The 12033-nt window shown below is 49.0% G+C and overlaps 1 protein-coding gene across 1 annotated transcript; it reads left to right on the top strand.

The window, feature by feature from the left end:
• Positions 1-3982: 3982 nt before the first annotated feature.
• On the top strand, positions 3983-10173 carry OTP (orthopedia homeobox). The gene is made up of 4 exons (XM_054003493.1): positions 3983-4009; positions 4350-4434; positions 5374-5783; positions 9627-10173. Exons 2-4 carry the CDS (start codon positions 4398-4400, stop codon positions 10155-10157), a joined length of 978 nt encoding a protein of 325 aa, XP_053859468.1. The 5' UTR covers positions 3983-4009; positions 4350-4397; the 3' UTR covers positions 10158-10173.
• Positions 10174-12033: the final 1860 nt, after the last annotated feature.

Below are 12033 nucleotides of genomic sequence, written 5' to 3'. Positions count from 1 at the left end.
AAAGTTGCTTTCAAAGAAGTGTATTTATAGCGGCGACAAAATGCTACATGCAGCCTAGTGTCGTAAAGCGGCGATGATGGTCACGTTTAGCTCTGACTAGAATGTATAAATTGGAATCTGTAGCTGCTGGCAGCCTTGTCCTTCTTTTCCAAAGAAGTCATATTTTCGAGAGCGTTGATTGAAATGAAAACACGTGTTTATGCTTTTCCATTTCTTAACTCCAAATTACCCCTAACGAACGGATATAGTTTGTTTTGTCATTTGTGTTTAGGATATGTCGATGTGGAAAAGCAAGCAAATAACACTCAAAAGCATAGCTGTAATTTACAATGAATTAAAATTGATTCTTTTCATCAGGCAAGAAAATAGGGAAATGTGAGGTCGTTAATTATTGAGGGAGGCGCTTCTCATTAAAGCGAACAATGTTACAATGCAGCACTGAACAGCGGGAATGTGAATAATAATATCCGACATTTCAGCACTACTGTCTAGAAATAAAAAAAAAAAAAAATAAAAAAAAAAAAAAAATAAAAAAAAGCCGCGCGAACAAGCCAGCAACCAAAAGTTGCATTTGGTAAATGCTGTGAGCGTTGCTACGTGTAAAAACCAATTACGGTGCTCCGCATACAGCAGCTGGCTTAACTGGATGGATGCTCAAGAAATACATAAATAAAATATCAAATTACAAATCTTATCAGCCATTTATGCCAAGCCACCCTGCTGACTTTAGCAGTTTAACCTTATTTTACTGTGTTTCTCGGTCCAAATATAATTATTCTGATAAAAGAAGGTTCTGTTTCTAAATCAGAGCAGAATTGGTTAAATACACTTGTTTATATTACAGCCTCATTCAATCAGGGCTTGAGTTTAGCGGGAAGGGGAGAGGGGGAGCTCTGGGGTTTGGAAAGTTCTCTACCCTTTCTTACCAGGGTCACAGCGCTGGAGAATTAGGGTTATATTGCTCCCAGACGCAGCATACCCCGTTCCCGCGGCCTCGCTCGGGCGGATCGGCTGGCGTGGGCGGGGGGGCCGTTCAGGGGAGGGCAGAGCCGGCTCCGGCCGGGACCCCGGGATCGGGCCCGCCGGGCGCCGCCGGGCAGGGCAAGGAAAGGAAGGGATGGGATGGAAAAAGAAAGAAAGGCAAAGGCAGGTGAGGGGGGAGATGATCTCCCAGTGCCTGGCCTCTTGGCAGGCGCTTCTGTACGAAATTCAATCTCTATTTTTTATGAGAAATAAACTGTCTAAATAAATTTTATTAGGGGCAACCAATATATTTTCTGGTACTGCCCTTTGTTCCAGTTCTACGTGTGTGTAACAATCTAAAACCTATTTATTGAGGAAAAATCACTGGATCCGTCATAGAAAATCCTTTTACTTTGCTCTGAAGTGATTTCTGAAGACACTCGTGTCACTCTGAAGATTTTTGGCCATTGTGCTAAAGCCTTTCCTTGTTAGGAACTTCAGTTCCTATGATCATGTGGGGAATACCGTAAATTGTAACAGGGAATGGAGCTGACTGGCAGTTTTCTGGCTACACTGGGAAAATGGAAAGATGACGGGGAATAAAATCCTTGTAAATACATCTCCGACGCTGCCCAGGTGAATTCGGGTACTTGACAAAACAGGAGTGCGCGAAAGTGGAATGTGATTAGGGTATTTTACATGTGCCCCATTGTCATTTTCTTTCTGACACGCGTGTAAGCCCAGTTCGCTCTTTTCTCTCCCACAGACTTCCTTCTCTGATTTCCCCCCTTCCCTTAAGACAATTGCGATCTGAAGTCTTGGAAGAAATGATTTAGTTTGTTTATACTGCTATAAAAATCAAGAGCAATAGAAAAGTCATAAAATGAAGCGCGCTATCAATCACACCGCAACATTGTTATTCAGCAGTTACTAACAGAGATTGATAATCCTTTGATTTCATCCCATTGTTATTACTCTGATGTGTCTGCACATTAACTATTACACATTTATTTATCGACCTGAAACATACAACAACACGGAATAGATGCACACGCACGCCTTGCCACCCTGCCCACGGCGCGCTCGGCAGAAGCCGACTGCGGGCACCTCGAGCGCCCGCGCACTTGTGCCAGTACATACACCTAAAACTGAACCCCTGACGCCCCGGCCAGCCCCTGACCGCCCGCCTCACCCCGGCCCGGGCAGGACCAGACTCCCGCGGCCACGAAAAGCTGCGCGCCGCCCCCACGCCGCCGGCCCGTCTCCCCAGCGACTCCGTCGGCTCCGCTCCGCGGGTCCCGACGCCCGGCAGCGGGCCGGGGGGCTCCTCCCAGCAGTTTTCACCGCCGAGTCTTCCCCTCCTGCCCTACAGCTGCACAGAGAGAATAATTTTCAAAGGAAAAAAGCACAGCAAATATGCTATCTCCGCAGTCACCCATCCAGCCGGGGAAAAATAATAATCCCGAAACTCCCACCCCACCTCCATCTCCTTTCTTTCTCTCTCTGTCTTCGGCTAAATTGTGGCCTGGCTCTGGGGTCTCTCTCCCTGCTCTGAGCGGCCGTTTCCGAGCACCCAGGTTTTTCGCAACAGCCCGAGGTCTCGAAAGCTGAATTGAATCAATGTAGCCTGGGATGAGGGGAAAAAAAAAGGCAGCAAAACTGCCCTGGAGATCGGTCGGTCGGTTCCTTTGTCTCCTTCAGTCTCTGCCGAAACCACTGCACATCTGAGCTGCAAACAAAACCACTCTTGCATCTGTTCGCATGCAGTATTTACAGTGTTTCGTGTAAGTCAATTGGATGGCGGAAAAAGAAACAAAACCAAAAACAGTGGCTCTGTTTTATTTAACATAGACTTCACTGGGCTCGCTTTTTGGTGGAAGCTTTATTTGCACTAAATGAATAATCTTAATTGCATCAGTTTTGAATTAAAAATCAATGTTAATCAAGCTGGAAGTAGTAAATATCAGTTTTCATTGTGCCCGCGTAGAGGGTATTTTTCTTGTTTTGCAAATAAAAATACAAGTCAAATAACTTTAAAAGGGCATTATGTTCTGCTACAAATACAATTGAAACGGATTGTTTAGGAGCGGATCAGAAATGGTACAGAATTTTGCACTTAATTTCCTCAGTTATCATTTACAATAAGAACCTCTTGGCTTGACAGCCAAGTCTAAACAGTAGTAAATTAGTACAAATTTATACTGATTTTACTCTAATAATCGTAATAAAAGCTTATAGATTTGGCACTAATTACATAAATGCCTAATGATCTTGAAAATTACTCTGGTTAGAAATATATTACTAATCTAAACTTTGTTGTTGGCTGGCTTTGAAAAATCAGAACATTAGAAATGGTTCGCTTCACTTCTGCAAAGCACTTTAAATTGTTCAAGTAGTTTAATATATTCAAGAGGAAAATAAAATGCATTTAGCTTTATTTACTGCTTTAAGTTGAGTTTGTAGGCTAGCCGAACTTGGAAACTTTACCCGAAAAATAGGGCTTAAGGGCGTTAAAATCCTGGGGAGAAAGGGAGGCAGAGCTCCCCGGGCGGCCGGGACTCATGGTGCTGGGCTCCCTTGCCCCTCGTTGCGCTCCGCCTCGGCACCGAGCGAGGCCGGGCCGAGATGGCGGGCAGCCTCGGGGGCCAGGCCGCCTGTGCAGCACGACCCGCTGCGGGAACTCGGGCAAGTTTCTCTTTCCTCGACGCCCAGCAGCCGTCGGGGCTTGTGTGGGTGAAAGTCTGGCTGCAGTTTCCCCTGCCGCTCTCGCTCCCGGTTCCCCGGGGCCGCCGGCCAGCGAGGCTGGCGCTGCCCGACCCCGCGCCGCCCGTCTGCCCCGCTCGCAGCCCTTGGTGGGCTCTGAGCTTGCGAGACCCTCGGGAGACTGATCGGTGAGAGGGTGCGCTCCGAGGAGGCATTAAAAACAATAAAAGCCGATAAATCAGGGGCAACCCGGAGCGGAGTATGGCAAATGTGCATTTGGAAGAGAAGGAGAGAAGGAGAGAAGGAGAAGGAGAAGGCGGGCGGCCAAGGCGAGCGGAGCAGGGTAAGGGAGCGCGGGCACGGTGCGGGCCGGGCCGGGCCGGGCCGGGGCGGCGGGAGGCCTGGGCGGCGGCAGCGGGCGGGCGGCGGGCGGGCGGAGCGGGGCGCTCCGGGCGCTGACATTTGCAGGCTGCCCTCCTGATTGGTCCCCGCGCCGAGCTGCTCACGGGTTCATTGAAGTGTTAAGCACCTCCCCGTCTCTCTAAAGGACATTATAATGCAAGAGACCCCCTTTTTAACCACACACCGAATTTTCTTTCATTTAGACGATCTATATATATATATCTATATATATATATATATATAGATATCTCATATCTTATATCTATTTTAAATAACTTAAGGCCGCTAAAATTTGGGGGGGAACAGCCTTCGCCCTGGAGCGGTGCGCGATGCTGTCTCACGCCGACCTCCTGGACGCCCGTCTCGGTGAGTTTCACCCGGCACCCCCCCGCCCTACGGCGGCTGCACCGGCTGCGGCGGCGAGCGGGGAGGAAGCCGGGGCAGGAAATTAACAATTTGTTCCTTATTTTACCTTAATGCATTCTAAATGGGCTAATTCCTTTAAAAGTAATTGTACTGTATTAAAGTTTAATTTGATTTAACATAAAAAAAGAAGAGAGGAGACCTACGGTATATGTAGATCTACAGCGAGTTGTGGATAATTTAATTTTTCTCTCCCCAGTTTTTATATACATACCTACACATTATTATTATGATGATTATTATTTTAGGACAGATGAGCTCGATGGTGTTTACGGAGTTCTGTGTGGCCTTTTCTTGCTCGCCCGTTTGCTTTTCTCCTTCCCTTTCCTTAAAAAAAATAGAAAAGAAAAAGGGAGAAATATCTGTATCTATCTATTTATGGTTATTCATGAGTTTGTTTAGAGAAGCGGAGGGAGGAGAGGGGAAAGATCGGCCAGACTGACCGAGGTCCCCGTGCATCTGTCGGGGAGGTAACGCTCCCGGCAACAGAGCGGTTCGAACCTTGTTTCTTTCTCTCCGTCTCTTTCTCTTACCAGCTCCGCTGGAAAACCCGAGTTGAAACCCTGAAAACTTGCTCTTCTCCTCTTCCCTGCCCTTGGTCTTGCAAATGAAGGCCGGGCAGGGAACTGGTTATTTCAGCAGGAAGAGGAGCTGCTCGATGTAAAGTTTCTCCCCTCTGCTCGGGTCGCGCCGGGCCCGGGTCTCTCCGTGTCGTGGAGCCGAGCAGGGCTGCGGGTCTGGCGGGCGGCCGGCCTGGGGACGGCGGGGCGGAGGCGGTGGCAGTGGTTGGATGTCTCTCTCCAGTTCCGTGCACTGGAGAGGGGCTCTGATGGATCTATGCTCAGCTGCAGCCGAGTGACTGCCGCTCCTTTGCTTCCGCAGGGATGAAAGACGCGGCCGAGCTGCTGGGACACCGGGAAGCGGTCAAGTGTCGGCTGGGCGTCGGGGGCTCGGATCCGGGGGGACACCCGGGAGACATGGCTCCCAACTCGGACACGGTGGAAGGGACCACCCTGCTGCCGGGGGAGGACATCACCACGGTGGGATCCAACCCCAGCTCCCTAGCCGTCAGCGCCAAAGACCCTGACAAGCAGCAAGGCCAACAGGGCGGCCAGAACTCCAGCCAGGCCGGGCAGCAGCAGGGTCAGCAGAAGCAGAAGCGGCACCGCACTCGCTTCACGCCGGCGCAGCTCAACGAGCTAGAGAGGAGCTTCGCCAAGACTCACTACCCGGACATCTTCATGCGGGAGGAGCTGGCCCTGCGCATCGGTCTCACCGAGTCCCGGGTGCAGGTATGAAAAGCCGTCCCCGTGCAGTGCCTGCCGGCCCTTCCACAGTCGCACTGACGGCTGCACGGCCGGTCGGCGGCGAGGCCAGGCACAACGGGGAGGGGGGTGGGTGCCCCAAACCTCAGCCCGACGGCGGGGTAAATAACCCACCCCTGAAAGCAACAGTTTGGCCTTGAAATCAGACATGCGTCGCTCCCCTTTCCTCAAAAGTGTCACCTTGGGGTGTCCCCTTTTCCTCTATCCTACCCACCTGCAGCGCGGTGGCCCCGAGCGGGGCATGGGCTGAGCTTCCCTCAGCTCCACGGCCCGGCCCGTGACTGGAAGGAGTCCGGGGAGGGACAGCCCGAGAAGAACGGTCTCAGTTCTCGCAATAGCCTGGCGCTAAGAGTCGAGCCGAACCTGCCGGGAATGACTCATTTTCCCCCGGAGCGGAGTCCGGTGGCGACCGCGGGGGCCGCTGTCCAGGTAGCCGTCGGCAGGGCCACTGTCCAGGGTGCTGATGGCGACAAGGCCGCGGCACCGCCGGGAAGGGGCGTCCGCCAAAGCCCACCGCCCTGAGAGCCAAGGTGGGGTGCGAGGGAAGGCATATCGTCTCGTAAAAAGGCACTTCGATAAAAGCCCGTTTTGTCTGGACTCGGACTTTCCCCATACTGGCTTTTAGAATGCCTGGGAACGGCGGGGCTAGTGAGTGACTTCAACATCTAAGGGTGCACTTTGTTCTCTAAAATACACATATATACACATATGTACATAGACAGATATATATATATGCACACAGGACAGTAGGAAACTATTTAGGCAAATAAATGTAAACGAAATTTGGTAAAGGGGGAGAAGGTTCAAAGAGCTATACTGCTCAGATGCAGCTTTTTTGCGCATAAGATTATTTTAGCGACTTTCTAGATGAGTCCGTTCCGAGGAATGAAAGCCTGCACAATAGAAGCACTTGTGGGATGCGCACCCCGGCTCAGTACAGTGCACCGGGACTGCCGCTGCTGAAGCAATTCAGCACAGTCATTGTTCAAAATCCCTATCGGCAAGCACAGGCTCTTCAGCTAAATAAAGACACGTGAAGAGAAATCCCTAAATGAACGTTTTAGGAAGGAAAACAGATTCCGTTCTTGAATGTGACAGAAAAAGCGCGTCTGCTTTTAAAAAGTAAAACAATTTGACTCAGCCTACACAGAACTATAATTAGTTTAAATTAAAAAGAAATTAGATTCACAAATAAAATATAATTGGACAACTGACTCTATGAAAAAAGGAAAACGAGGTCTATTAAACTTTATTGGGTTTCCCAAAGGTTAATGATACCAATTTCAATATTAGGAGTGTGGTAAATGAAGTAAAATATAAAATTGAAATAGTTATTTTCTAACAGCGCATCAAAGAAATTCGTAGAAAGAAAGACAAAGTGTTTTAATGGCCTTGGCATAATCTTAAACCAATGCTAATAGCTCGAGACTGCTGATAAAAACTGTTTAATAGAATGTCAATTTAAATTTTTTTTACAATAATGTTCTGTAATTTAAAAAGTAATCAGATCAACATAACCTTCTTAATTAACACTTCAAAATGATTAACATTATGTAATCTAAGACAAAAAATATTTAATATATTTACTTCACAATCCGATGTATCACTGGTCCTTGATTAAATTTAAATTAAACAATAATTAGTTTCTGTTCTTATACGAGTAAGAACAGTTTTTACAGTTTTCTTTATAGTTAACAGATAGCCTACACATTACTTTCAGTACATGGGCTCCACACTGATTAAGGAATGCTCCAAATGCTTAATTTATAGCAGCTGTATATATTTTTAAGGGTTTTAGATGCTAGGATAAATCACCACTTTCCTTATTTTAGATCTGTATTTAATGTATATGATACATTTAAATAATTATAAAACTGGCTGATGCTTAAACGGGAGTCCAATTCCACATCTGATATTGCTCTGCTTTTCAAGCTGCTGTAATAAAACCATTCTTTTTATAGCATGCCATTATTAGAAACCAATTTCAGAATTATTTATAACCTGGAATGGCTTATTAAGCAGCAATGCAAGAATCATGCAAATTATGCGATCAAATGCAATATAATAAGCATAATCATTAGTCTCTAGCACGGATTAATTAACTTTCAATATTTTATTTACATAAAAACTAAATCAGTGAAATAACTTCTGCACAGTCAGGCTTGCCTTCCAATATTTTATATGAACAAAAATAATGTGCTGTAATTCCATTGACCGTGTCCCCCACAATGGTCCCGTCACCTGCCACATCTTAATAGGGGACAAGCTGAGAGTATTTTCTAGTTTTCTAATGGAATGAGAAATTGCATTTTCTTCCTCTCCCAGTACTATTAAAGTGTAATGAATTCGGCCCAGAGTTCACGGCTGGCTGATCGAAATGAACCTGAGATCTGAGCTTTAATACAGCTCTCCAGATTTCCTACCAAATCTTCACATTAATCATCTGCTGGATTCCAATGAGATCTTCATAAAGCTTCAGCTTCTTAAAAAGAAAAGAAAAGAAATAAAAAGAAAAAAAAAGAAATAAAAAGAACATTTTAAAAAAGAGAAGAAGAAAAACAAAAGTGATATTGTCTCCCTTTCTCTCTATCACTTTCACTCTCTCTCACCCGTTTATAGCTGGGGAATTAAATGGGCTATATATTTTAAAATACATTTACAGTATGTCTATATTACTGTAACAGCAGATATCATCAAGGTAGTTTTTTAGATTCCAACCTCCATTAGATTCTCACTGTTGTATTAATAATTTTCAGGGGCTAGTTGCATTTTAAAAGGAGTTCAAAGTTGCCAAATGCTCATGGTTAATATATTTCTAGAGTTGTCATGTGTGCATTTTCAAAATCTCCCCCAGGTTTTCCTTGCATTTTAATCTGTCATGCATCAGTTTTCAACTGGAAACATTCACATTTTAAAAGCATATGCAGTGCAGCTATGATCTTAGACGATCAGACCTGATGGAGATTCTTTACACCACCAGCAAACCATGAAACATAAAAAGATTTTGTAGCCGCAATTTGACTATTAACCCTAAAACATAATTGAACGCGATTTTTCGATTATTCATATAATATTTAGCTCCCTTACGGCCGTTCATTCCCGCTAATTGGCGTCCGCCTTTCTCAGTCCGCTTATGGAGCCTGAGAGGGTGGAATTCGGCAGAATGGGGCACTGCGCTGTCTCGCATTTTAGGTGGATGCGCTTTCTCCCAGCTTACGACTGTATCGGTTGCTTTCGGCCGCGGTGCGGCGAGACCCACCAAGCCACCCCTACCACAGTGCCACCACAAGCACCCACTCAGCTAAACAACCTCTGGTTTTGTTAGTATAGGTTTGGTTTTGGCATGTTTTGGTTTTTTTTTTTTAAACCCAAGTGCGGGCGGTTTGGTGCGAGGGTTTCCTGGCCGGGCCCGGGTGGCACGGGGCGAGGCGGCTGGCCCGGGGCAGGGCTCTCCGCCCGCCGCGCTCCGATGGCGGCTCGGAACGCGTCCACGCAAAGGCCAGAGCCGTAGGCTGCTCGGGTTTTCATTTTATTTCTTTTTTCTTTTATTTCCCCGTGGGAAGGCCAGGCTCCTCTGCTGGAGTCTCTCGCCCAGGACGGACAAATCGATCGCTTTCGTTATAAAAAGTTCCAGCGGTTTCGTCAACCTGTGATGGGGACGCGCGTGGGGCTGCGGGTGTGAAGAGCTATCGTGGTCGATGGGGGCGAGGCTCGAGGGGGCGGCGGGAGCCGGGGCGGGGGTCCCGCCGAGGCCCCGGCTGCGGGGGGTGGTGGTGGCTAACGGAGCGTGTCGCTGCCCGCCGCCCGCAGGTCTGGTTCCAGAACCGCCGCGCCAAGTGGAAGAAGCGCAAGAAGACCACGAACGTGTTCCGCGCCCCGGGCACGCTGCTGCCGACGCCGGGGCTGCCGCAGTTTCCCTCGGCCGCCGCCGCCGCCGCCGCCGCCATGGGGGACAGCCTGTGCTCCTTCCACGCCAACGACACGCGCTGGGCCGCCGCCGCCATGCCCGGCGTGTCGCAGCTGCCGCTGCCGCCGGCGCTGGGACGGCAGCAAGCCATGGCGCAGTCCCTATCCCAGTGCAGCCTGGCGGCCGGCCCGCCGCCCAACTCCATGGGCCTCTCCAACAGCCTGGCGGGCTCCAACGGCGCCGGGCTGCAGTCCCACCTCTACCAGCCCGCCTTCCCCGGCATGGTGCCCGCCTCCCTGCCCGGTCCCAGCAACGTGACGGGCTCTCCCCAGCTCTGCAGCTCCCCGGACAGCAGCGACGTGTGGCGGGGAACCAGCATCGCCTCCCTCCGCCGCAAAGCACTAGAGCACACAGTCTCCATGAGTTTCACCTAATGGCCGGCGCCTCTCCCCGCGCCGCCCCCGCCCCCGCCGCCTCGCCCCGCGCCCCCGCCTCGCCCCGCGCCCCCGCCTTCCCCCACCCGACTTACCAGGGAGTCGACTCAGGATCTGAAATCAGACACCAACAGACTGGTTTGTGGGCCGAGAAACATCCCCGACCCTCCCCAAAGCCCCCTCTTCCCCTGCGCATCACCCGCGCACCCCTGTGCCCCGATGTCCGCCCCGCCCGGCGGCGGGAGGACTCGCGGCAGCCCCGAGCCCGGCTCTGCCTCCTTCCGTCACCACGACCCGGCTCTCCCGCCGTCCGCCCGTCCGGCTTTGGCTTTGCAAAGAAGTGCATTTTTGTTTCTGTTTTCATAATTTTTATGGTTTATTTAGGAGCGGCGACCTGCCGCCGGTTCCTTCCGCTGCGAGGGCGCCGTCGGGGGACGGCCGGGCGGGTTCGCGAAAAGTACGGAGACCCCAGAGAGAATCAAATCCATTTTGATTAAGCATTAATGAGCGACAGCGAATGTGATGGGGTAAAAAAGAAAAAAAAATTAAAAGCTTCTTTTTGTAAAAAACAAAGGGGATAAAAGGGGGAAGAAAAAAGCGCACAAGAGCGCTTCCCTTTTTCGGATCTTTGATTTCGTGACAGTTGAGTTGCCGATCCTCCCTACCTTTATTTACGCATTTATTTACATTCCTGCTGCTATTGTCCCTCCGCAGCGCCGGCGGAGGCGCCGCCGCGCCCCCCGCCCCGCCTGGCCAGGCTCGGCCCGGCCCGGCTCGGCCCCGCGGCCCGCCCGCCTGCATGTGCCGGTCACCCCGCCGCAGGGCAGGGCCGCTGGAGGAATGAACAAACGATGTGAAATAGGATGTTTTGTGTAGATAAAGCATTCTTGTTACATACTGGTCGATTCGTGATATGTTTTAACTTATTGTCTGTGCTTATTTATTGAATTTTGGGTTACTTAATAAATGTTTGAGCTAATATAAAACATATTACTTGACTTTTCCGGACACGTTTATATCAAGTTAATGTGAATGGATAAATAAAATCATTTTCAGTATGTGATATGAAGAATTATAGATTTTGATGTGGCGTGTGAGATATGAGAGGTGTCTTCAACTGCAGGCAAAAAAAAAAAAAAATAGACAGGACTTCCTTCTGTGGTATTCACTGAGTCCTTTGTCACAAGTTTGGGGATAGTTTGCTTGCTTAACTTTGCATTGATGCCTTTCACTTGTCACAATTTTAATACTTCATGATTAATAAACTTTTGTTAATCTTTCTGTGTGGTTGGCCTTTAAACTGGGAGTTACAAAAAGTTGTGTGGTGAAGCAGGGCAGGGCAAGGGATGAAGGAGAGTGGGTCAGTGGGAGACTGGGGCAGGCAGGCAGTGGAGAGATGATCAGTTTTTTTGGAATGTGAAATGAGGGCACGGCTGCTGGCAAAGCAAGCCCCATGGAAGAGAGAACTCTTGCTTTACTCCCATGCAAACTTTGATATGGGGGGAAAAAGAAATGTAGTACATTGCCAAGCATCATACAGCTGGGTTTGGGCTTTTTTTCTTCTTCCCCCCTCACCCTTGCCTTTTATGCAATACACTAAGATCTCTTCTCCTTGTAGATCAATTACACACCTCTTAATTACACACCTGAGAGTGCACGACTCCATAGGAACCCGCAGAAGGGTCCTTGCCCGCTCCAAAGTGCATATTACATATGCATATTTAATTTAAAAGAGAAATAAAAGCAGAATAAATTATTGGTGATCCAGACCACAAGTGAGTCCTCTGGGAGTCACCTGAGGAAAGAGCCCTGCACCTTCCTGCAGGAGTCTGCTCCTGCAGGTGCTGTAACAGCCCAGGATGCCCAGGATGCCCAG

Source organism: Vidua macroura, chromosome Z (assembly GCF_024509145.1).
Source record: "Vidua macroura isolate BioBank_ID:100142 chromosome Z, ASM2450914v1, whole genome shotgun sequence".
NCBI classification, from domain to species: Eukaryota; Metazoa; Chordata; class Aves; order Passeriformes; family Viduidae; genus Vidua; species Vidua macroura.
Note: the sequence above shows the minus strand (reverse complement) of the source record. Positions and strands in the feature narration are given on the sequence as shown.